Source organism: Neolamprologus brichardi, chromosome 8, assembly GCF_056152115.1.
Source record: "Neolamprologus brichardi isolate AB-2024 chromosome 8, ASM5615211v1, whole genome shotgun sequence".
In the NCBI taxonomy this organism is placed as follows: Eukaryota; Metazoa; Chordata; class Actinopteri; order Cichliformes; family Cichlidae; genus Neolamprologus; species Neolamprologus brichardi.
In genome coordinates this window covers 6110014-6134970 of record NC_142111.1, presented here as the reverse complement: position 1 = coordinate 6134970, position 24957 = coordinate 6110014, and the positions used below count along the sequence as shown (strand labels likewise).

Sequence of the window (24957 nt, the reverse complement as noted above, 5' to 3'; positions counted from 1 at the left end):
AAAATGTTGGGTCATTAGTCAACCCTGTAATCAAAACTAAGCTATTAGTTTAGGAGATAAAGCTATTTTTTATTTAGCTAGATTCTCAATTGATAAAACGAATCTTCAGTGCAGATCTTCAGCAATTGTAGAGCTATGTCAGCCTAATACTTTTATTTTTTTAATGTAGTAAATAAAATTAAATGATAAATACTGTGAAAACACTGGAATAGACACTTTATTTGTTAGATCTCCCTACTACTGGGTTGGATCCACTTTTACCTTCATAACTGCCGTAATTCTTCATGGCACAAATTCAACAAGGTGCTGGAAGCATTCCACAGATTTTGGTCCATATTCTCATGATAGCACAGCTGCTGAAGATTTGTCAGCTGCATATCCATGATTTCCCGTCACCTCCCAAAGATGCTCCGTTGGATTGAAATCTGGTGAGTGGAGTACAGTGAACTCTAATTTTTCACAAAATCGGTTAAAGGTGATCTGATGTGTTGCGTTATCCTGCTGCAAGTAGCCATCAGAAGATGGGTACACTGTAGATGGACACCACACCAGTGTGATCCACTGATACAAGCCAAAACGGGTTGATTCTTTCATGTTGTTTACACTCAATTCTGACTCTCATGTCTGAATGTTGAAGCAGAAATTGAGACTCACAACACCAGCTGTTTTCCAGTCTTTAGTTGTCCAGCTCTGATCGATACCCTAGTCTTCCTGTTCCTAACTGACAGGAGTGGTACCTGGCGTGGTCTTTTGTGTGTGTATGTGTATTGCACATTCAGAGATGCATGCATAGATATGGTTATTTGAAATCTTTCTGCCTACCTTTGAGCTCAAAGTCTAGCCATTCTACCCTGACATCAACACAACATTGTCATCTAGAGAACTGCTGCTCACTGGATATTTTCTTTTTTTCAGACCATGCTCTGTAAACCCTAGAGATCAGCAGTTTCTGAAACGCTCTGACCATCTTGCACCAAAGTCACTTTAACCTCCATCCTAATCCTCAGTTTAAAATTCAGCACGTCTTCATGACTAAATGCATTGACCTGCTGTCATAATTAGTTATTTGTGCTAACTGACAGGTGTACCTAATAAAGTACACATCTGACTTTCAATCATTAATTATTTACTTTTTAATTGGGCAGGTAAAATTGGGGGATCACAGAGCGAATGAGAGTGCACTTAATATGCAAAAACATTTAATGGGAACACAAATAAATAAATAAATAGGATAATTAATAGAAAACTGAATAATAGAAGCAACGGAACTTATATTTTATTATTAAGTATTAATATTTTAATGTTTTATTTATTTATTTTTTAATCCTGGCAGCTTCGGTCCTCCATACATAGGCACATAGCTTACTCCAGCAGACGCAGGGCGGTGATCATGTTATACTTCTCTATTTATTTTAATTTTAGAGTCTGCTGGGAGCGAGGGGAGATCAGAGTGCAGCTGGTGGCATCAAGGCGCTTCATTCATGCCTGCAAGCAGCAGCTCTCAGCAGCCCTGCTGCTTTAAGACAATCCGGGCATCTCTGCAAGCCTGTGCATGACATCATTGATATTGTCAATGGTGTAGAGTGAGGGAGGGCTGGGTGTGAGGGGGAGACGGAAAGGAGCAGCCAAAGGAGAGAGGAAGAGGAGGACCTCGGTGTCTAGTTTCAGGGTTTTTTTTCCATTAAATAAACGTGACTCTACGGTGCTTCCTCTAGTCGCATCTCCACCTCCGTCTCGGATTAGCTGGTAATTTTTTTGGTCGACACTTCGGGTTCGGGTCACGCATCTCCGAGGCTATGAGCCGTCCGAAGCCGCATCGGTACGTCGCTGTCCAGGGTCCTGAGTGAGACGACGGACGACTACGAAGCCGGTGAGAAGGTGCAGGGATGGTGGTGATGGTGTTCGGGGGGTGGGTGTATGTTGGCTGGTGAAGATGTCTGTGTGTGTGAGAGAGAGCGAGAGGGACGTGGAGGGGGGGGAGGGCTTGGGTTAGCCAAACAGAGTCCAGATAGTCGTGTTGGGGTGGGCGAGGGGGTGCGCTCGATCAGAGGTCCTGTGTGGAGGGTGCGGTTATGGGGAATTATTACCATATCTGATGGCCATCCAGACATGAACGGTATGTTGTTGTTTATTTATTTGTTTGTTTGGGTTTGTGGGGTTTTTGGGGTTTTTGTGCATGCACGGCCTTCCTCATTTGCTTTGTGATATCTGGGGCAACTGCACGCTGGGTGAAAATACCACGTCTCGCCTGTTTTTGCAGTCTCTTGCTGCAATAGTGGGTCCCTGTTTTGTAACGCTGGCAGCACAGCAGCAGCAGCAGCTCCTGGAAGGCTGAGAGAGAAAACGAGCTTGAGAAACCTGCTGGAAAGGGTTTGGCGGTGTGCAGCAGTGCACGGTGTGTATGTGGAGGTTCGTCTACAATGCAGTCAAGACGGAAAGGGGGGGGGGGGGACTTAGTCAGCGATTAATGCGATGTCAGGCTGGCTTGTAAAAGCGTAACCTTTGTCGAAAAGCCCCCTCCATCACCTCACACTTTTATGTCCTTATGCACACAGTTAGCGCCAGGATGAGGAAAACATGACTCATTCAAATTTTGTGAGGGGACCCCGGTGAGAAATTGCAAGTTTATGCAAATCACTTGTACACAAGACTCCTTTAAAGTGCTTTGGGAAGAGAGAGAGAGTGTGTGTGTGTGTGTGTAAGATTCCCCCCCCTGCAGTTCTTAATAAATCATGTTACACAACTACAGGCTCTGTTCTTCTTCACTCTCACCTTTTTTTTGCTCCATGCAGTTTATAAATACTTTATTGGCCTACATTGTTGCCCGGAATTTACTGTCAACCATCCTCGGCACACGTCAGGAGCAGGGGTGTTTCATTAGGTCGTGTCTTATTGACGCTTTGGCCACATGTGTGCCACAGTTTCCCTCCTGGCTCCAGAGATTCAACTCGGGCTGCACTACGTCATTGTACTTTGCTCAGGCTTACAGTTCTGTTTCCCTTCACTGATACAGCAGCCTAAGGCCTAACCGCTTGTACTCTAAAGTCTGCAGTCTTTTCACCAGTGTCCTTTCACTCTATTGATCACCGGTGACTGATGACAGCTTTGTGCGTGTGTGTGTGTCTGTGTGATTCTGTCGAACCGTTCCAGCAAGTTGAAGAGCTCAGGAGCCATGGAGTTGAGGGTGGGGAACAAGTACCGCCTTGGGAGGAAGATAGGGAGTGGATCCTTTGGAGATATTTATCTCGGTGAGTATCTAAGCAAGTAGTGCCAATTGCCATCAATTTTGTGGGTTTGTAGACTTAAGTTCTTCTGATCTAACCTCTGTTTCTCTCATCAGGGTCAAACATTGCTACAGGAGAGGAAGTAGCCATTAAACTGGAATGTGTGAAGACCAAACATCCACAGCTCCACATCGAGAGCAAATTCTACAAAATGATGCAGGGTGGAGGTACAGAGAAATATTTCAGGGTCTCTTTGACAGCTTTACTACCGGTCTGCTGAGATGTAGTAAATAGTTTTAGGGTCACTAAGGAGTATTTAGGGCTGCTGAGAGCTATCAACAATGATTGCAAAGAGATTATGGTGAATTTGAAAGACATTTCAGGGCACACAAAGGCATTGAAACCCAAGCTATCTTTGACTGAAATGCAATTAATGAGCATTTGAGTGTCTTTATGGTCACTGGGAGTAATGATCATCCTGCTGCACTGAGCTGGTGATAACACAGTGACGGACATAAGATAAATAACATGAAGCTTTAGTGAGGTGGAGTGAGTGGAGGAGTTCAAGTATCTCGGGGTCTTGTTCGCGAGTGATGGGAGAAGGGAGATCGACAGACGGATTGGTGCTGCGGCTGCAGTGATGCGGACGCTGCACCGGTCCGTCGTGGTGAAGAGGGAGCTGAGTGTAAAAGCGAAGCTCTCAATTTACCGGTCGATCTACGTCCCTACCCTCACCTATGGCCACGAGCTGTGGGTAGTGACCGAAAGAACGAGATCACGGATACAAGCGGCGGAAATGAGCTTCCTCCGAAGGGTGGCTGGCCTCTCCCTTAGAGATAGGGTGAGTGAGAAGTTCGGCCATCCGGGAGGGGCTCAGAGTAGAGCCGCTGCTCCTCCACATCGAAAGGAGCCAGCTGAGGTGGTTCGGGCATCTGACAAGGATGCCCCCTGGGCGCCTCCTGGGTGAGGTGTTCCAGGCATGTCCCACCGGGAGGAGGCCCCGGGGCAGACCCAGGACACGCTGGAGAGATTATATCTCTCGGCTGGCCTGGGAGCGCCTTGGTGTTCCCCCGGATAAGCTGGAGGAGGTGGCTGGGGAGAGGGAGGTCTGGGCCTCTCTGCTTAGGCTGCTGCCCCCGCGACCCGGCCTCGGATAAAGCGGATGAAGATGGATGGATGGATGGAACATGAAGCTTTATTTATGTGCAGAGGTTCATATATGAGTGAGAATCTTTCGTGTCATCTGAAAGAAAGCTAAATTTAGGTGATGAATTTTAACCTAAATCTTCTGTTACTCCAAATGATTCAGTTTCCTAACATTTCTGCTCCTTCTCACACCACAGTGGGAATCCCGTCTATCAAGTGGTGTGGAGCGGAAGGCGACTACAACGTCATGGTGATGGAGCTGCTGGGTCCCAGTCTGGAGGACCTGTTCAACTTCTGCTCCCGCAAGTTCAGCCTGAAGACAGTCCTGCTGCTGGCAGACCAGATGGTGAGACCGACTGGCCACAAAAAGCCTAACAGCTCATCAGGGCTTCTTTTTTTCCACCTTGCACCCTATCATCTGCAGTAACTAATCACGTTAAGAGCTCAAATAAGAGCTTCTGTGCACTTTGTCAGAATTTCATACCATTTTTAAAACACTTCCTCAAGACTGAGACTCGTCTGAGAAATATATCACTTTTCTCTCACAAATGTCACCTTTGCTTGCACACGGCACATTAGAAAGTTACAGAAAATGTTATCAGAAGTTGTTGCCATGTTAAGGCTCAGAATAAACAAATCATTTAAAACCCGAGAAGAATTCCCATCTAAACAGATGAAGCTTGTTTTCTGGCCCGAGGCTCAGCGTTAGTTAAGAGTCTTTCTCCTCTCCTCTAATAATAACTTTCTCTACCCCTGTAAAACGACCTCTGTATATCTGCAGAAACGCTGGCAGGGTTATTGATCAAAACCAATGACTCGACTATTATTTCATCAGCCAATGAGACTTTAAAACAGACTTTCAGCTCCAGATCAAACTCTCTGTAACACTGAGTACATAGAGAGCTGCAGAGTCGTGGCCCTGGCAGTCGATGCAACTAACTGTGTGAGAAGGAATAACTGCTCGATGCTTGTGCACACGAGGCCTTTGTCTCGTACTTTTAAACAGTGGCTGCTTTATGTTTTTGTGCAGTAAAGGTACAGCGCCTCTCTTTTTGTTGCATTCAAGGACACTTACATTTAAGATACTGTAGATGACTCCTAAAAGGCAATAAAGACAAGATAATCCAAACTGCTACAATATTTTTGCATAATCTGCATGGTTCCCTTTTCTCATTAACATGCATACGTCCATCTTTTACATACAGTCTGTGGGCTAAACCTGAAAAACTGCTGTTTACCTTCATGAAAGGAAATTTTTGCTAACTGTGCCTCAGCATATAAGATAACTAGTGAGCCCCTTTGTCTGTCTTCAGATCAGCAGAATCGAGTACATCCACTCCAAGAACTTTATCCACAGAGACGTGAAGCCCGATAACTTCCTGATGGGGCTCGGGAAGAAGGGAAACCTGGTCTACATCATCGACTTTGGCCTGGCCAAGAAATACCGTGACGCCCGGACTCACCAGCACATCCCTTACCGTGAGAATAAAAACCTAACCGGCACCGCCCGCTACGCCTCCATTAACACCCATCTGGGCATCGGTAAGGCAGCGTATCTGTCTTGTTGTGTGTGTTCTGCGGACCCCAATGTGATTTTTCTGATTCCTTTTTATTAATTGTGACATGATTCTCAGAGCTGTAGCTTTTTCCTTTCTTTCCCTCCATTTCCTGCTGTTTCATTCTCTTCTCTCTTTTCGTCCCTTTGCTCCGTCTTTTTCTCCACAGAGCAGTCGAGACGTGATGATCTGGAGTCTCTGGGCTATGTTCTCATGTACTTCAACCTGGGCTCTCTGCCATGGCAAGGACTCAAGGCTGCCACCAAGCGGCAGAAGTATGAACGTATCAGTGAGAAGAAAATGTCCACCCCTATTGAGGTGCTGTGCAAAGGTTACCCATGTGAGTAGCTGTTGGAGTGGTGTTCTTGAGTGCAGTAAAGAGGTTTTTGCAGTTTTTCTGTCAGGCTGTTCATCTGACTTTGCTCTAAATCTTCTGTCTCCTATGTTTCCCAGCTGAGTTCTCCACGTATCTGAACCTGTGTCGCTCCCTACGGTTTGATGACAAGCCGGACTACTCTTATCTAAGGCAGCTCTTCAGGAACCTTTTCCACCGACAAGGCTTCTCCTACGACTATGTCTTTGACTGGAACATGCTGAAGTTTGTGCGTGTCGCTGGGACTCGGACGATTGATCCCTTTTCTAGCAGACTTTCTCATCTATGCTATTCCTTTGTGTCTCAGGGGGCCAGCAGGACAACAGACGATGGCGAAAGGGAGAGGAGAGAGGGGAAAGATGGAGAGGAAAGACCAGGAGGAGGCCAAAGAGGAGCGGGAGGTCGAGCTTTGCCGCCGGGTCCAAACCCTTCTGCGGCCAACAGAGTGAGGAACGAGGCAGACGCTGCTCCTCCTAACCCAGCTACGCGTGGGGTCCAGCAGTCAGGTTCGGGTGTTGCTTTCTTCTGGGTGTTGGAGGGCAGCAGCAGAGTTCAGGTTTTCATTTTAAGTGTGTGTTTCTGTGTGCTCACACAGGTAATCGCTCTCCTCAGGCTGGGAGAGCAGAGCGAGCTGAGCGAGAGAGGAAGGTGGCCATGAGGCTTCATCGCGGGGCCCCGGCTAATGTCTCCTCCTCCGATCTCACTGCACGCCTCGACCAATCACGCATCACCACATCACAGGTAGGAAGATTAGCACTGTGTCGTTCTATACACTCAGGACTGGTGATGGATATTCAGACATCACCTCACACGCAGCAGATGGCCGCCCCTCCTCGAGCCTGGTTCTGCTGGATTTTTCTTCCTGTTAAAAGGGAGTTTTTCATTCCCACTGTCGCCAAAGTGCTTTCTCATAAGGGGCGGTCTGATTGTTGGGGTTTTCTCTGTATTATTGTAGGGTTTATACCTCGTCATCTAAAGTGCTTTGAGCTGGCTGTTGTTGTGATTTGGTGCTATATAAATATAACTTAATACAGTAAACTAAGACAGAGAACCTTACATGTTATGCAAGCATGTGTAGCACACAGGAACTACAGGGAACTTTATGAAGCTTGACCACAAATAATCTGCAGCAGATGTCACTCTTTGCTCTTTTGAAACAATTTTTTTCCTTATTTCTTCTTTTTTGTGGAGAAAGTGGACGAGAAGAGTTTGCACTAACTTAGATTACTGCATTTTCTCATTATATTGGCACTCTGCTCTAACTAGTGATGCATATCTGAAATACTGGAAGCAGGAAAATAGTCATCATTAATCTACTTATAATTACCACCAAAACATGAAGAGTTTTTGTTACTGTGGAGCTTAAAGTCAAATATGATATGAAGGCAGACTAATTCTCCAAGGCCTTCCTTCAGTGCCTACATCCTGTAGCAGTGACAGCAGACAACCTGAATGACCACTCTGAGCTCTTTAAAGATTCTTACATGAACCAAACATGAAATTCAAATGGATAAAATATGACTTTACATTGTTCACTGACTGAATATTTTATAATGTACTTGTATATAAAACAAGGAACTTAATTGTCCAGACTATCCTATGATCTTGACAGGTAATAAGTAGGCACGTCAGGTTTTTTTCAGTGTCTGTCCTTTGTTTGCTGCAGTGAATAAAATGATCCAAACTCTATGAAGGCCGTCTGCTTAAATTAAACTTGAAGACGGCTCGCGTAGTTTATGCGTAGAAAGGCTCTTTTCTTTATTTTTTAGCTTTTGCCTTGTTTTAATCATCTCGTTTTCTCTCCTTACTCAGGTCAGTGTGCCATTTGAACATCTGGCAAAGTGAGTTCCTTCTCCCTGGCCTGCAGGTCAGTGGCAGGTGAGGACATGTCTGACACATACTCACACAGACAGCGTTTCTTTTATTTAAAAAAACTAAAATAAAATCCTTGCTCTTGAGCTGTAATTGTTGCATGTTGTGTATAATATAGACCCAGTGATTCAGCACTAGAGTACAGCAGACATTAGACAACTTTAAGATGAACAGCAGAAGAAAAAAAGATCCAGCCACAACACAACAACTGGCTTTGTGATTTAATCCATGTGTTGGATGTGTTGAATAAGGACACAATTTATGTACTTTTTACTACTACACTGTTTAACTGTAAAGCTGAATTAAGCTGGAAACCAGTACTGATTAAAATTCGCTGTGATCCACAGAGCTATGAAAATTGTCTTTGTCCAATAAATTGCGGCCGTTGTTTTGCCGCTCTCCTCTCCTCTGTTTCACGATGTATGTTTATGCGTGCACCTCCTCTGCTGGTGTGTGTTAGACGAGGCCAAGGGACAAAACCATAAACTGTATATAAAAAGAAGGGTGCAACCACAAGCTCCCATCCCCATCACAGGGATAGTGTAGTTTGAAAATAGATTGTCACGAGTCACCCTACACGCTCACACGGTACCAACTTGTCAAAATAGCGCAGCCACACTGTAAAACGTACCCTGGTTTTCTGGTCTTCATTAAGATACAGGCAGGTGCTGCAGTATTCTCCCGAGCAATCGGTGTCACCACTAAGACACTATCAACAAAACATCAGCGCTGATATAGGAAGACAAGAAGTCAAACCTGGAGTCAAAGGCTGTATCCCAATTCAGGGTCTGCAGCCTTAAAGTACGCAGCCTCAACGGTCCTCAAGGGCCGCGTACTTAAAGACCGATAAGGCCCGAAGTGCGAGGCTTGTGAAATGGGACGGTCTAGCCTCCGTTGCGCTGCCCAGGTTGCCTAGCAACCATGATACTAACAGCTGGAAACGTTTCATACAGCTTTGTTTGACAGAAATGAAGGAGAAAATCTTTTGTTCATTTGTTTGTTTGTTTCTACATGAGCTTTGATCATTCTCTGTAAGATTAAGGTCAGCTACTGAACGGCGTATATTTTAAAGTAAAGGCTTTAAAACCAAGTTAGTACAAACGTCACTAATGTCACATGACTTTGCCGACATGTGGCCAACAGTAATGTTTTCATGTTCTTCATTATTAAACATTTGCGCATAGATAAGTGGCATAATATTCAGTACTTACTTAAAGTTTACTCTTCGGGCGCCCCTCATCCGCTGTTTTTTTCCGGCAATATTATCCACACCCACCGCCGCGCTATGCATTCTGGGATATGTTGGGCCACGAAGTCTACACCGCCACGTCCTTAAAATTCAGGGAAATTAAGGACGCATTTGAGGGCCGCATTTCGAGCAGCCTTCGAATTGGGATAGCCTTCGTCGCGTCGCGGTGACGTAATCGGCCTTAAAATGCGGCCTTTAAGGCTGCAGATCCTGAATTGGGATACAGCCAATGACATTGCACAGTCTGTTGTTTTCTACCCCTGTGGAATCTGTCAATGAGCTTCTGTACCGATTTGGCATTAAAATAGCAGTAAAAACAGACACAGCTGTGCACTCCAAGTTAAAAATTGACAGACGCATGACCAACTAGAATCAGCACAGAGGATGTGACATCAGTTTCGTCACAGATTCGTCACATAGCACCGTGCTACGGGGTGAACGGCGAGCATAAATGGGCGGATGGATGGAGTCGGCCACCTTCTGGTCAATTAAAAAGATTGCAGCTGTTTTTTTTAACTAACTTCAGTTTTCAGTCCTGTAAACCAGATCCATCTTTTATATACAGTGTATGGGTGCAGCAGGGTGTGAGGGAAGTAGTAAAACTGCTCAGGGGGAAAAATGCACACAAATGACACAAATAAATTTGATGACTTGTTTTATGGCACTGCTCTATGACATCCCAGTTGACTTTATAAATGCAGGAAAGGGTAACATAAGACATTTGTCATTAAATTTCTTTTAAAATGACAATGCTGCAAAAGCAGACTTAATATATTTACTCTAAACAGAATTTAAGTAGTATTTATGGTAACAGTAGCGCAGTACAGCAGCACTTAGCAGGCATATAAACGGGTGGACTACAATTTGACTAAGGCTACAAAACAGAAGCAGCACAGAGTGATCAGCTGAAAATCTTCATCTTTTAAAGACTAACATTTTCCTGTTTTGTCCTTCTTTTTTTCTCTTGCGGTTCAGCAGCTGCAGGGTATCAAATACCCCTTACTTTTCAAATGGATGAATGAAAACATGAGTGACTGCAGGAGGAGAAAGCATTACAGGCCCTTAAAGGGGGATCGATCGTCCGTGTGTCTGTCAGTATGCGGTGTGAGCATGCCCAGTGTTAAAGCTTGCTGAGATGATGGAAAACCAGTGGGACAGACGAACTCTAGGCTGGAACCGTTTGATACTGCTTTTCAGAGAGTGTTGCCGGACGGGCGTCGACTTGGTCAATTCAGAGGCTCAACTCAACTCGCATAAAATAAACCATCAAAGTGCACAAAATGGACTAAGTCAGTTATTTTCTGGTTTACACCTGTGATAAAATCAACAACTATCGATCTGCTAATGTTTGCGAGCTACATCTGCTGCTTGTGGTATTCTTTATTATTAATAGATATCTTAAAAAAAAAAAAAAAAAAAAGGAAACATGGAGACAAATGCAAAACAAAAGTGTATCCAGGCCTACGAGAGGCGAGCCAGGCGATTGCTTTAACGTGGACCACCGGGAGGAACAGAGGAAGGGGATAAATGGGAGTGAGGCTGCTTTTCGTCAGTAAACGTGTCTGTCTGTGTTATTGTCCTAATCGTTCGTTTTGCCTTCAGCTTTGCTTAAGAGAGCCAGAAGAAAGGAAAGCTAGTGGAGGGGAAGAGGGAGGCTGTAAAACCTGTTAGGAGTTCCTATTTTTCAGCACATTTGTTACAGTCTTACCTAAGGAAGACTGAAAACATTACTGAATGTGAAAAGCGCAAAAAGACTGCCACGAGCAGAGATCGGGATATAACGTGGATTGTATGATATGATGAAGCCTTAGTCCAGCTTGCAACTCCAGGCATGAAGAGACTCGAGAAAGTTGTAAGATCTTGGTGGTGAGCAAGTCTGGTGTTACATTTGTATTTTTCTTTACTTTTGCTTTTGTCCCATTTTATATGACATGTAAAATGTGTACATACTTTTGCCAGAATGTGACAGATTGTTTAAAGACGGAGCTGGAGAGAAGAGTACGTCCTGGCACACCTGGGATAGAAAGTGAAACTTTACCGGAAACCTTTAGAGTCTGCCACGCGTTTGTTTTGGTTTGCACTGTGGCAGGCAATGACAGAAAGGTTCTTGTTATAATATAAAATGTACTCATCGGTATTTTGACCCAGGCCTGTCAGGATGGATGGAGGTCTCTGATTAGAGGATGATGACTGATGTCCTGTACATTTCTTTACCATGCTTCAACTTTATTAATATGATATTTGTGTATATTTTCTGATTCAATAAAAAAAATATACACACCTTATACAAACTTCTAATGATATCTTTCTCTTGATGGAAACATGCTTAAATATTCATATTCATAACTGATCTCAGAATACAAATGCTGTACAGAAGTCTAAAGATGTCTTTAAAATTTACTTCCAGTAGTTCCTTTATCTGACCAGAGAAGTGTTATCTGTTTTTAAGCTACTTGATGCTGATACGTGGATCATTTAAGTATAAATTAGGCACAAGACTTGAACCAATTTGAAACTGGAATTTGAACTTGGAAGAATACCCAAAACATGCCAAAGGTCAGTTTGATAGGCATAAAATAGTATTTCTGCACGAATAAAGTGATTCCAGAAAACCTGTGTGTGGTGTACAATATTTAAATGCCATCTTTTTAAGAAATAGGAAAGAATATAGCAAAGAACCTGAGAGATCCATCTGGCCCTTCAGTTGATCCATCTGCATTAAGTGTCTCCTGTGGAAGTCTTCCTCCTCTCAGTTGTGTCTCCCTTGTTTCCATGCTCTTCTCTCTGTGTTTCATCCTTTGTCTCCCCAGTCTGTCATGTATTTCCATGTTTGTGTAGCTCCGTCTAAATGTCAAGCTTGCGTGAAAATTAAGCATGCTAGCCCCACATCAACACTTACTGGCCCCTTCTTTTTGCTCTACTTCCAGGTCTAATTCTTAGCTTTTGCACTCATTTCGTAATAAAGAAGACAGGAATTACTGTAGATGAAAAGTAATGTTGGCAGTCAAAATAAACTTGAGGACTTCAGCCAGACCTTCTGTGTTACCAAATGAATGTTGTTAAAATTCCCAAATTCCCAGGCCTTGATAATGAAGCTCTATGACGGGGTGTCAAATGTGGAAATAATAACCTGTAGGGTGCCATTTTGAGAGTATTTGTTTATTTATTGAACTTTTTTTTTAGATTATATTAATGGTACTGCGATGAAAGTGTTTTTTAATAACTGCTAACTGTTGCACTTAAATGGTAGCTCACTAGCCATTACTAATGCAGCTAATTAGACGTGTGCTTTTTCTGCCATGAAAAGCCTACAAAGGTCTGAAAAAGTAAAATAAAGGCGTTATGCAGTTTCCGTTTCCCACACATCGACTACACAGTTTGGACAGGAAGTTGTAAACGAATAATGAATCATTCACTGAATTTGCGGGAGCACCTTTGTTTGTGCAGCACCCACACTCTCACTGCTGCTGATCTCTGGACCAAGAATAGAACCGCGCAAGCTCAGTGTTAAGTAGGCAGACCACGCCCCTTTCCGGTTAATTAAAAGGTAGGTGATTGGCTGCGTTGGCTCGTCCTCGCGGAGTAGGCGGGGCTGTGTGATCTGCAGTTAATCCGACAGGGATTGGACTGGAGCTGGAGCTTGATCGCAGACAGGGGATCGGAGGAGAGTGACAGGGTTTGCTGCACTAACTTCTGAAACACCGACAAAACTAGGTGGACGCTAGGAGTTATAAATACATAGGAGCAACAGAAAGATAGAGTAGAAGTTGTGTAACATGACAGACAAACTTTAGAGGTGAGTTTTTGGGGTGAGACGCTGAGGGGTTAACGGCGCGGTCCACCGACGACTCAACATGGATGTCCGGGGAGCAACGGTGCTGCTTTGAGAAGGAATTAAGGCCGTTTGTGGGTTATTTCTAGCCGAAGATTTTTTTTGTGTGTGTGACGGAGCTGAGGACGATTTTAAATAAGCGGGTGAGTCTAGACTTTAAAACAAACTAGAAAACTTCAATTGTTACTTCATTGCTAGCATAATAAAACTCTGTGTCCGTTTCACGCTTACAGTTCAAGTTCAGCTGTGGATTGTTGTAGCTAACATTTAGCAAAGGTGAGTCTTTTTAAATAAAAGCTTGTTGAAATGAATATTTTTTCTTATTTCAACTTTATAATTCATTCATTCACTTTGAATAAATCACAGCAACATAATAAATGATTACTGAAGTAACTGAAAGGCATACACACACAGATTTTTAGCGTCTTTTTGTTTTTGAACTGTTTGTGTTGTTGTTGCTTGTACGCCTGCTAATCCAGTCTGGCTACCATTAATGATAAACCCACCCCGTCTGCCCCCCATTGCCCCTTTCCATCTGTTACTTTGTTTTCCTGACCGCCTGCCTGTCCCTATATTATTCCCTTGTGCGTTTGAGACTGCATAGACTGACCTTTTATTTATTTCCCCCCTTTCAAATGAGACACAAAGATGGCCCTCTGCTTCAGCAGAGCATCTTTTCACTGTGCCTGGTATTATATGTGTGGCTGCTGATGCCTTCATTTCTTCTTGTTGACATATGCTGATCCCCTGCAAACCAATACAAATGGCCTGCTGTCACACACATACACACAGATCTTAGCCACCAAAGAAACGCCTATAAGTAGCCTAATTTTATCAACCCACTAAATTCATTTGTTACAATTTAATGTAATTTATTTTAAGAAAGTAAATAGGAGGACTGCTGATGTGTGTGTGTGGGAGGAGGGGGTGTCATTATGTCAGCTTGTGTGCTGTTTGTTTGATGTGCTGCTCTGACAGACAGCATGATTAGTGAGACTGAAGGTTACCATCTCTCGCTCACAATCAGTTTCCACTTATAGCACTCACGCCTGCTCTTTTTATTTATTGCCCCTGGTTCTGTCAACAGTGACGTGAGCAAGAACACGGACACCCCGAGAACATTCCCATTGTTCGTCACAGTCAGCGAGCAGCTGTCCCCATCATCAGGAGCTGTTGATAGGGCCGCTTGACTTAAAATCTTTTGTCTCTATCTAAATTTCCTCTGGCTGAAAGTGGTTCTTGTTCAGCTCACTGATCATACATGAAGAAAATGCACCCTAAGGTGTGACATTATAAATTTTAACAAATTATTTTAGGCCCATTCGGTGTTGTTATAATGTCCAGGGTCCACATCGTCAGGATTTTATTCTGAGTATGCAGTTACATTGCAGAGAAATGCAGAAACTGAAAACAATTGTCTTTAAACGTCATGTTTTGCTGCTAGTCTTTCTGTTCAAAAAGCATTTTCTTACATTTTGAGCCGTGAAAGGCCTGAATGGATGATAGCTGACGGCTTTGCTGTCTGTTAACTTAAAAACCAGAGTTAAAATGTTGCTGTTAGACATTGTTTTACATTGAGTTGAATGTGGGTGCCCATGAGCAAACAGTCCACACACATTCTTTACTCAGAGTGAAGATATTTTGACCTAGAGTTTTTTTGCATTTATTCTGAAATCTCCTCTTATCACAAATTACACATTACACTGATAACACGACATCGACATTTCAGGTTGATGATTACTGGTGACTCTTCATACGTCATGGATTAGATCACAGTGTGATCACTGTTGGAGAAGAGTTTTGACATCTCTGATGTGCCTTTTATTCTTTCCAGTTTGTGATGTGAATGTTTTACCAGTGTCTACGTCACTTCCAGATGTTAAAACTGTGGAGGCGAGACGTGCCGCTCTCAGAGAGGCTGGGGGAGGACTCTCCGCTTGTTCCGGCACCTGGCCCCCCACCCACGGCAGCTCCGATGGGCCCCAATATTTCATGGCTTCCTGATGCCCCTCTTCTCGGTTCGGATCCACCTATCTTTCTGATGACTCCAGCTGCGCAGGCTGTGTCTGGCTTCTTCGTCTGGACTGCACTAATCCTCACCTGTCACCAGGTAACAGCTTCCTGGTGTAGACTTTATATAAAAGATGACCACCTCAGGTTTTAAATTTTACCTGTCATATTTGATTTCTGGAACTTGCAGGGGCCATATTTTGATTTCACGTGAGGGTGGAGTGCTTATTTATCACCTAAGCTAGCAATAGCAGGCTTAGATCAGTAAGCTACACCCAGACACTGTAGAGATACTTTGCAGATACTCAGTTAGCTAATAATTAGTGCTAAGTAACAGACTAATAATGTTAAAGTTTCATTTACAAAAAAAGGAGAACAGACATCTTGGATATCAAGTATTCAATATTATTTATACAAAAACAGTTATGACTTTGCGAGCTAGCAAGATATAAGACACCAGCTGCATGTGTCAGCTTCCAAATTGACCACAATAGTTGAAGCCTTAATAAAGTTTAAAAAGGTGAGTTATATAACAAAAAATATCTCAGTACTTTTTATAAGAATGTTAATTGTCTATAGAGATGAAGACCGTTCTTGCACCAGGCTGTGAGCAGGTCCTTAATGGTGCAAAGTTGGGATCCAATCACAGGTGGCCATTAGGGGGACTGCAGCTTTTGGCACTTGCACATTGGCTCAGCACTTATCTCTATGGGCTCCTGCTTGTTTCCCAGTGTCATCAAGAGAGATGTGTGCTGTTCAGTTCTACTTTTACTATAATATATTGTGCTCTGCTGGAAGTGCATGTGTTGGTGTTTGAGCGAGCAGACGGTCTGTTGTGATGGATGTGCTCACGAAAAAGACAGACAGGTGTGTTTGTTTAATGCGCAGGTGATGTGATCCAGCAAGCATGCTCAGGCCGAGAGAAGTTGCCGGGTAACATCCCGCGGCAGGTGTTTGTGACACAGAGCATGAATACACACACAGATATGCACAAGATGACACTTTAAAACGTTGAAAGGGGTTTATAAAATCACATTCCTGTGAGTTGAGCTCAGGGGATGTATTGATTAGTGAGGTCAGTGACATGGGCCAACTCACAAGATAGAAAAAAGGCATAAATGACTTATAATAAAAAAAAATCTGAATGGAGGATCTATTCTATCTACCTCTGGTCCATCCTGAGTTGTAAGGACTCTGTGCTCACTTCCTGTGAAATCATAAATGCCCATTAAAGTAGACTTGTGAGTCATTGTAAAAACCTGCCAGTGTTCAGAAAGTCTCTTCCTTCTCTCTTAGATCTACATGCACCTGCGTTTCTACAGCTCGCCCAGGGAGCAGCGCCATATCGTACGGATCCTCTTCATCGTTCCCATCTATGCCTTTGACTCCTGGCTCAGCCTCCTGTTCTTCACCAACGACCAGTACTATGTTTACTTTGACACCGTCAGAGACTGCTATGAAGGTGAGGACATGCTATTGATTTTATCTCATCAATGTCAAGCTAAAACTCTGAGCTCTCATGACCCACTAGGTCATTTGTATCCCATTAACAGAACTCTGTGATTTAAATCCTTTTCACGTCTTTGCAGGCAGCTTTTCCAGTTGAGTTGCTGAAACACATTGTGGTCCGATTAGAGTGGAAATGAATAGTCTGCTCTGTCATCCTTAACAGATTATCTACCACTACAAGTCAATACTTATTTTGTAAAGGGCCCTCTCACACTTATTAGATTCTTGCCTTTTCTGCATTATATTTTGGCTGTGTCTCAGCCATTTTGATTTGGGCATAATTCTCTGGTTGGATTTAGAAAACTGGCTCTGAGAGGAAACATGACTCCAATCTCAGTAGAGACAGGATGAGTTTAATCACTAAAAATGGATTTAATAAAAAATCTGGGCTCTTTTTTTTTGGCTAACGGAGATGGTGGGTTGGCGGCTTCTTGGCCAATGGTGATTCAAACAAAACCGACATGGTGTATCCCACTCTATTAAAGTCAGGAATTGGCAGAAGATGGTGAAAGGAAGTCGACTGCCTCCACTCAGTCTCTGAGTTTAGTTGTCACGATAAAGCTAAAAATGATCTTCTTACTGTGACGCTGGGCTCACGTGTCGTGTCCTGTGTTGGCGAACTGATGACGTCACATGCTTTTGAATGTGAGCTGAAGGGGATCGCTATGTTTGGTTCTGCTTTTGGCAGGAAGCGTTATGTTCGTCATATTGCTTTGTCATACATATGGCTCACCTCCTCCGTCTCCGCGCTCTCGCCCAAGTCTTCACTCCCTTTTTCATTTCTCTTCATCCTCTCATCAGCCGTCATCTTCCTACAATGCCGCTGAGTCCTTTTCCTCGGTGAGGACCGACTTGTTGCATGGCAACCACGCTCACAAATCTCCCTCATCAACCAGAGTGGCTGCATCAGATAATGAGTTTACCTCAACCAAACTTGCTGCAAACTTGCTCCTACTGTTCTCACTGTATGTAGGCCTACTGTATCACCGTGGCAACTAGCGCTTGCAGGCGGGAGTCCTTGGGGAAAAGTGAAAGAACATAATGGTAAACAGCCAAGACACAAGGAGAGCTGCTGGAAGCAGATGAACCAGTTCTCATCACTCAGCTCTGTGGGCGAGCTTTTTGTGTTTGGCATGTGTGGCATCTTATTACCCGAGTACTGTCTGACAGACATCTGACGTCAGATAGAAGGCAGTGGGAAAGTTGTAGAGAGAGTTTGGGTGGAGTTTAAAAACAGAGCAAGAAAATATGCAGAAATAACACAGCTGCAAAGAGCTGATGAACTATAGTCACTGTCAGCAGTACAGAGACTTCTGTGCTATGGCACGATGCTTGCACAGTGCTTTTGTGAACCTCCCATGCACAAACATGGCACACACCCAGGATATGTTACATTTTCACACTTTACAATGAACTGATGCACAGTCACTACCCTAGTCTTTATTTGGATTCTGTTTAATTCATTTTCATCTTATGCATTTAGTTCAGGGCAGCACGGTGGCACGGTGGTTAGCACTGTTGCCGCACAGCAAGAAGGTCCTGAGTTCAATTCCAACATCAGGCCGGGGTCTTTCTGTGTGGAGTTTGCATGTTCTCCCCGTGTTTGCGTGGGTTCCCTCCGGGTACTACGGCTTCCTCCCACCGTCCAAAGACATGCAGCTTGTGGGGATAGGTTAATTGGAAAATCCAAATTAGGTGTGAATGTGAGCGCGAATGGTTGTCTGTCCCTGTGTGTTGGCCCTGTGACAGACTGGCGACCTGTCCAGGGTGTACCCCGCCTCTCGCCCTATGACAGTTGGGATAGGCTCCAGCGCCCCCCGCGACCCTGAAAAGGATAAGCGGAAGCGAATGGATGGATGGATGGCATTTAGTTCACAAAAGTTATCCAAGAGTGGATTTACCTTGCATGCATTCAAACACACCCCTGCAAGAGTGCGTGTATGCGCGCAGGACTGGAAGGTCCTCGGGGGTTAACGGGATTAGCACTGTTATGTTTTTTATGAGGCTCCTGATCTGGAACACCTTCTCACTGAAGCAGCACAGAGGAGAGAAAATAGGTGGTTGAACATTTATTAGCTAATGAAAGAAATACAACTTTAGTTAATTCTTTGGATATTAAAATTGAAGGTCAAGTCTTGTCAGATTACGTGAATTATGTCCATGTGTTTTTGCATTGAGTAGAGCAGCACTAGATTTGATTTGGACATAAGTAGCTGTTACTTTCTAATGCTAAATATAAGCATGCTTGTGATTGTGTGTGAAGGTCATGCTTTAGTACAGATTTATAAACAGCTGGTTTTGTTACAGTGAAATATTATTATGCCGCATGTCCCTATGACAGTATAAAAATTATTTCATATAATTACATCATGGTCAGCTGTTGTTTTTGAGCTGCGCCTCAGTTTGAATTGTGTTGTATATTTCCGTTCGCATGATAAAACAAATGTGACAGGAAGTGATGTGTTTGTTATTGTGTGACTGCTGGGAGGTCTGTGAGTAATCAAGTGAGTTACTGCTGTATTTTTTTCAGTATATATAAAAAATATGGGCTATTTTCTGACAATTTGAACCCAGTGTTGTGAAATGTTTAGTTGTTTATATACATGTAAAACAAATGGAGCCAAATCTGTAACCAAACATGTTTAGAAAGTCTTAATATGTTTGTTGTAACATTAACAGTTTTAGTGAACAGGCTCCAGTCACAGAGGACAACACAGACTTAGAAAATCAATTGTAAAATTGATTGAATGATGGCTCATTTCCATTTAGCTGCGGTCCTTAGAATTCCTGGTATTGTGCATGTTGGTTCACTGTCACGCTGTCACGGCTTCTGGGAGACTTGAATGTGTCAGTGAAGTTTCCTACAGTGGTCTGAAAAGAGCTTTTCCAGAAACACAATTTACTGTAAGCAACGATCAAATAACAAACCAAAACTATCACATATGTAGCAATTATAATCAAATCAGCTCTTTTTCTCCCCTTGTGTCTCTTCAGCATTTGTTATTTACAACTTCCTGAGTCTGTGTTACGAATACTTGGGAGGAGAAAGCGCCATCATGGCTGAGATCAGAGGAAAACCGATAGAGTAAGTTCAGCCTGAAAGGCCTTTAAAGTGAACTCTTTATGCTTTCCTTTTGTTCTGCTGGTGTGAACTTGTATTAAACATGGACAAAGTTTAAAATAATCATGTCTGTTTTTACAAATAATCCCTTTAAGTCTCTAAAAGCTCAGGCTTCAGACTCTAAATGCTGTATTTCAGATGTTGTTGTTTTTTACTGCTGTGTATGAGGAGCAGCCAATCAGCAGAAAGTTGTCCCGAAACAGCTTGTTCAGTCAGATAGTTAACAGACCCACCGAACTTTTGAACTGTGAGTGAAGCAAAGCTGCTCTAGTCAAGTCCAAGAATGAAATTATGCAGCTGAAAAACACCTTTAAAAAAAATTAATGGATTAACTTTAATTTACCCAGGAAGTGAAACTGGTGAGAAGTCTGCACACAGAAAGGCTTTAGCAGGACCTCGTCTTCCTGTGAGGCAACAGTGCTAACCACTGAGCCACCCATGGTGTAGCCATAATAAGTCTGCTTTAAACAGTATTTGTTTTCATGGCATGGACTCTTTTTAAAAAATACAAACTATTGCTCAACATGTTTTCCTTTTCCCTGATGTTTGGTTCCATCAGGTCCAGCTGTATGTATGGTACCTGCTGTCTGAGGGGAAAGGCCTACTCCATTGGCTTCTTGCGATTTTGCAAACAGGCCACTCTGCAATTCTGTGTGGTCAAACCGCTCATGGCTGTCATCACCGTCATCCTGCAGGCCTACGGCAAATACAAGGATGGAGACTTTAAGTAAGTGCTGCAGACAGGAAGGTTGCTGGTGGTGTACTTGGTGGTGTATATCTGTGAGAATCCAGGCGTTTTCAGGCGTTTCACAGCTTCCACAAAATGAGGATTACCACTTTAATTTCTAGATTAATTGAACGCTTCAGACTTTCATCTCTAATGGGAGCTTTCAATAATCACAAAAGGTAGAACTAACCCCAAACACAAACCAGCATCATTAATGCAGTTTTATCTGACCTTCACTCTGCAGTGTTGCCAGCGGTTACCTGTACGTGACCATCATCTACAATATCTCCGTCAGCTTGTCGCTGTACGCCCTCTTCCTGTTCTACTTCGCCACCAGGGAGCTGCTGAGCCCTTACAGCCCCATGCTCAAGTTTTTCATGGTCAAGTCGGTCATCTTCCTCTCCTTCTGGCAAGGTAGGTCAGCGCGGCACAAAACGCCACACGACGTTTTTTATGAAAACAGGTGGAGTGACAGCTTCCTGTGCTTATCTATTTGTGGTCAGGCATGCTGCTGGCCATCCTGGAGAAATGCGGTGCCATCCCTCAGATCAACTCAGTGGAAGTGTCCGTCGGTGAGGGTACGGTCGCCGCCGGTTACCAGAACTTCATCATATGCATCGAGATGTTTTTCGCGGCACTGGCTCTGCGGCACGCTTTCACATACAGCGTGTACAAGGACAAAAGTCTCGATTTAACAGGTGAGAAGGAAGGCGAGGGAAGAAGGGAGGAAGGAAACAGCGGGGTTTAACACATCTGTCGTACAATATTTACCGTCTTAAAAAAGAATTCAAAAAGTTTTTCACTTCATGTCTGTCCTCCATCTCATTTCCATTCGTTTCAATGCATATTTCCTCATTTATGCCCCATCTTTTTTCTTTTCTTTTTTTTTTTACTACTTCCTTAAGTTTTTGTCTTCGCCTTTATTTTTCACCTCCCAATATCCCATTTTTCGCTTTCTACTTGCCTGTTTCTACATATCTATCTTCTTTTTTTATCTTCTCTTCTCTGCTGCACTCTAAAGGACCTGTTCCTACATATGGACAGTTTGGTAGGTTGAACTCCACCCTTGTGTGTTTTCACACTGCTGCTATTTCTATTTTGATTTATTGAGCTGCATTAAGCCAGCAGTTTCTGTTCTCTCTCTCTTTTATTTTTAAAATCTCATATTTCAATTCAGTTTTGGTTCTTGTGCTGACATTTCCTAAAGCAACCCCCCAACCTTTCTCCCTTTATGCAGTTCTCCCTGTTTTACTTCCCTTTAAATCACTGTGAACCCCCTTTTCTCGCCTCCTCTCTAAATCTCATCCACTGCCCTTGTACAATTGCTCCCCCCCCCTTTCCCCCACTCATTCCTTCTTTTTACATCCTTTAAATCACTGATGCCCTTTTCCTTTTTCTCCCAGACTTTTCCCTTGTCTTAAATCTTTCTGTTTTTGACTCTTTTATCTCTCTTCCTTTCCCTTCTCTCTCTCTCTCCCTGTGCTTAAACATTATAAATCCACTTTCTTTTGATGTTTATCCTCCCACCGTCCTTCCTTTTCTTTTTTTTCACCTGCATCCAGTCTCTCTATTTTTCACCCCAGCTTTTGGCCTCTAACCCTCCTTTTTTTACGGCTCTCCCGCAGGCCGCTGCGCCCCCATGAAGAGCATCTCCAGCAGCCTGAAGGAGACAATGAACCCGGGCGACATGGTCCAGGACGCCATCCACAACTTCTCCCCGGCCTACCAGCAGTACACCCAGCAGTCCACGCTGGAGCAGGGGGCGCCACCGCCAGTCTCCCGCGCCCACAGTGCTGTCAGCGGCCGCGGGGACACAGAGAAAACGCTGCTGCTCAGCTCAGACGATGAATTCTAGAGCAGAACAAGTCAAAAGCGGCAAAACTTGACATCAGTCTGATGTCAAAACAGTTGATGGTACTCTGCTCTCTGCAGCCGATCCCCCTCAGTGTACGAATCAGTAGTTGCTTGTTTGTTTTTGTTTCCCCTGTTTTGCGACTGATCAAAAAATGCAGGGGCCCGCCTTTCCCAAGGGTCACAAGTGGGAACACGGTTGAGTTGTGAGTCATACTTTCAGATAATGACTCATAGCTTTGGAACAAAAACTGAAAAAAAGCTGAATTTCTTTTTTTTTTTTCTCCCTCTCTCTTTTTTTATGCACAGTCCTGTTTCCCCTTCCTTGTGTTTAGCAGCGGAGCTGTAATCTTCATAGGTGTTGCTATTTATTTTGATCTTCGTCAGTGTTTACCAAGGTTTCTTCTTTGGACATGATTCATAAACTTGAAAGAATATTTAGTCAAGACATTGACTGGTTGGTCAAAGCGCTTTAAAGCAGTTTTCAGTGTTGTGGAGGTCTTAGTAGTGGGGGTGAGAGACCCTGGGCAGCAGTTGGTGATGCATTTAAAGGGAAAGCATGTCAAAAACAGGAGTTAGTAAACACAACACATGGATCAATGTTGTTATTGATATTGCAGAGGGGGAGGCAGAGCAGCTCATAGATTACAGAGTGCATCTGCGGCCGCGGCAGGAGAGCCGGTCGGGATTACACTTGTGTAATTGGGGCATTATTTGAATGGCCGGGATTAAAGCTTGTGTTTCACTCTGATAGTAAGACTTCTCCAGGCCACAATGTAGGTTAAATGAGGAGAAAACAGAAGAGGAATTTAGGCTAAAGCTAACTTTAGATGCCTTTTCTCGTTACTGGAGCTTTGTCGAAGCTGGGTGTGCTGTAGTTCACGTTCAGAGGCGAACAGAAGTTTCAATTCTACTCTTAGTTAGGTGTTGTGCTTTGATTTTTGAAAACAGGATAAGTTTGAATTTGATAAAAAAGATCTGGCAACTAAGGCAAGGAGTGCGTGGGTAGCTGCCTGTGTGGCAGTTATTTTTGCAGGGATTTAATAAAACATTTTAGCGTGTGCCTACACAGCTGTTAAATGACAGTACATCATTCTGAGTGCTGTCACAACCTTAATGGACATCATGCCTCCAGCTGAAGCATTATTGAGCCAACCTACAACTCTCATCTCATCAGATATCAGTATTGTGATTAGTTTATCTTTCTTCAGCTTGACCACATGTGGGTCGTAGGTCGTAAACGTTGTTGTTGTTGACATTACTGAGTTTCTTTGAGTTGGATTCGCTTTTATTCTTCCAGTCAGTCTTTTTTTTATTTTTTGGTGTAAGTTTACCGCAGTCTAAGCTGGGTTTTTTTTTTTAAATTTATTTGTAACTGGATTTCTTGAGTCATCTGAATGACTCACAAGAACCTGCCAACATTTTTTTAGTTCTACTTTCACTGCTTTGCTGTAGCTCTGTCTCAACACCAGGGGGCCACAGGGAGCATGTTTGGAGCCAGTTGTAGGTCATAAACATACAGTCAGAGCTTGAAGCATATTTTAAATGCACCAAGAAAATGTTTGTCACTTTTTTTAGTGTCTTCTTAGGACTGTTTTCTATTTTCCTTGGAAAGCAGAAATGTGTCCCATGTTCAGACAGTGCTTACGTTTTTTTTTTTCCCCTTCTTTTTCTTATTTTGTGCTTCTGCCTGAGACATTATTAGTTCTAAATAGGAGAGAAGCCACGTGTGCGTGCAGGAGCAGCCTCTTATTTATAGACACTTTAAAAACGGGGTTATTTTTAGCGATGATGAAACTGAGGTCGCACTGCAGCTCCTACTGACAGGTTGCTTGCGTGGCATTAAATGAACTCTCAGTTTAAAAGCAAAGCAGACAGTATGCTGATTTGCACTTTCAGTGTCATAATTCACCCTTGTACTCCTCATCTTTGTCTGCAGCCATGCTGTTTGCTGCAGTGTGAGTTGTTCTTATGTGGGAAAAAAATGTTTGTTGTAGACTAATGTTGCACATAAAGTACATGAAAATATTAAGTGCTATCTACAGGAGTAAATGTATGTCTAAATAATCATATATACTGTATAGATTGATGACAGGAGAAACAAAGGCCTATTTTTTTTACAACTTTTGTTTCAATATGTTTATTTTGTTTCTAGTTCTTTGTATAATGTATAATGCTGCTCACAATGCTTCTGTGTCACGTTAGATGGAAAACCATGAAGACAAAAATAAAGATATTTACTGTTGTTTTTTGTGTCTAATTTACATTATTTTCCTCTAATGTGCATTAAAATGACATGTATGTTTCAAATATGTTGCCAAGGAAGGGATAATGAAAATGTTAATGAGTTGCATGTTATGAAATTGTGTTTTTGGAGATTAACTCGTTAAAACTAGTTAATGTGCTAACTGCTAAAAAGGAAGCTATTTGCCCTGCGATGCTAATTGTCTTAAAATAAAATGAGCTAGGACAACAAAGTAAATGCTC

General features: G+C 43.1%; 2 protein-coding genes across 7 annotated transcripts; both read left to right on the top strand.

Annotated features, from left to right (window-relative positions):
* The first annotated feature begins 1581 nt into the window (after positions 1–1581).
* On the top strand, positions 1582–11968 carry csnk1e (casein kinase 1, epsilon). 4 transcript variants are annotated; one of them, XM_006807311.3, is made up of 11 exons: positions 1582–1870; positions 3151–3248; positions 3341–3451; positions 4568–4716; positions 5684–5912; positions 6096–6266; positions 6380–6528; positions 6607–6805; positions 6895–7040; positions 8112–8166; positions 10396–11968. In XM_006807311.3, the coding sequence occupies exons 2-10, from the start codon at positions 3173–3175 to the stop codon at positions 8142–8144; spliced, it is 1263 nt and encodes a 420-aa protein (XP_006807374.1). In that variant the 5' UTR covers positions 1582–1870; positions 3151–3172; the 3' UTR covers positions 8145–8166; positions 10396–11968. The 4 variants fall into 4 exon arrangements, with proteins under 4 accessions (XP_006807374.1, XP_035770995.1, XP_006807372.1 ...); XM_035915102.2 differs by having other exon boundaries at positions 8112–8177; positions 10399–11967; XM_006807309.3 differs by having other exon boundaries at positions 8112–8177; positions 10396–11967.
* A 1077-nt stretch (positions 11969–13045) lies between these two features.
* On the top strand, positions 13046–24716 carry tmem184ba (transmembrane protein 184ba). Of its 3 annotated transcripts, XM_087845324.1 has the most exons (10): positions 13046–13395; positions 13486–13528; positions 15129–15362; positions 16559–16724; positions 19766–19856; positions 20452–20619; positions 20864–21033; positions 21123–21317; positions 21641–21667; positions 22245–24716. In XM_087845324.1, the coding sequence occupies exons 3-10, from the start codon at positions 15129–15131 to the stop codon at positions 22472–22474; spliced, it is 1281 nt and encodes a 426-aa protein (XP_087701450.1). In that variant the 5' UTR covers positions 13046–13395; positions 13486–13528; the 3' UTR covers positions 22475–24716. The 3 variants fall into 3 exon arrangements, with proteins under 3 accessions (XP_087701450.1, XP_087701451.1, XP_087701452.1); XM_087845325.1 differs by lacking the exon at positions 13486–13528; XM_087845326.1 differs by lacking the exon at positions 21641–21667.
* The last annotated feature ends 241 nt before the right edge of the window (positions 24717–24957 follow it).

Excerpts from the sequence above, each read along its gene's own strand:
- tmem184ba (XM_087845325.1), top strand. The coding sequence starts at position 15,129 with ATGTTAAAACTGTGGAGGCGAGACGTGCCGCTCTCAGAGAGGCTGGGG. Across the intron at positions 15,363-16,558 it reads TAATCCTCACCTGTCACCAG|ATCTACATGCACCTGCGTTT; the intron begins GTAACAGCTTCC and ends CTTCTCTCTTAG. Across the intron at positions 20,620-20,863 it reads TACAAGGATGGAGACTTTAA|TGTTGCCAGCGGTTACCTGT; the intron begins GTAAGTGCTGCA and ends TTCACTCTGCAG.
- csnk1e (XM_006807311.3), top strand. The coding sequence starts at position 3,173 with ATGGAGTTGAGGGTGGGGAACAAGTACCGCCTTGGGAGGAAGATAGGG. Across the intron at positions 3,452-4,567 it reads CAAAATGATGCAGGGTGGAG|TGGGAATCCCGTCTATCAAG; the intron begins GTACAGAGAAAT and ends CTCACACCACAG. Across the intron at positions 5,913-6,095 it reads TAACACCCATCTGGGCATCG|AGCAGTCGAGACGTGATGAT; the intron begins GTAAGGCAGCGT and ends TTTTCTCCACAG.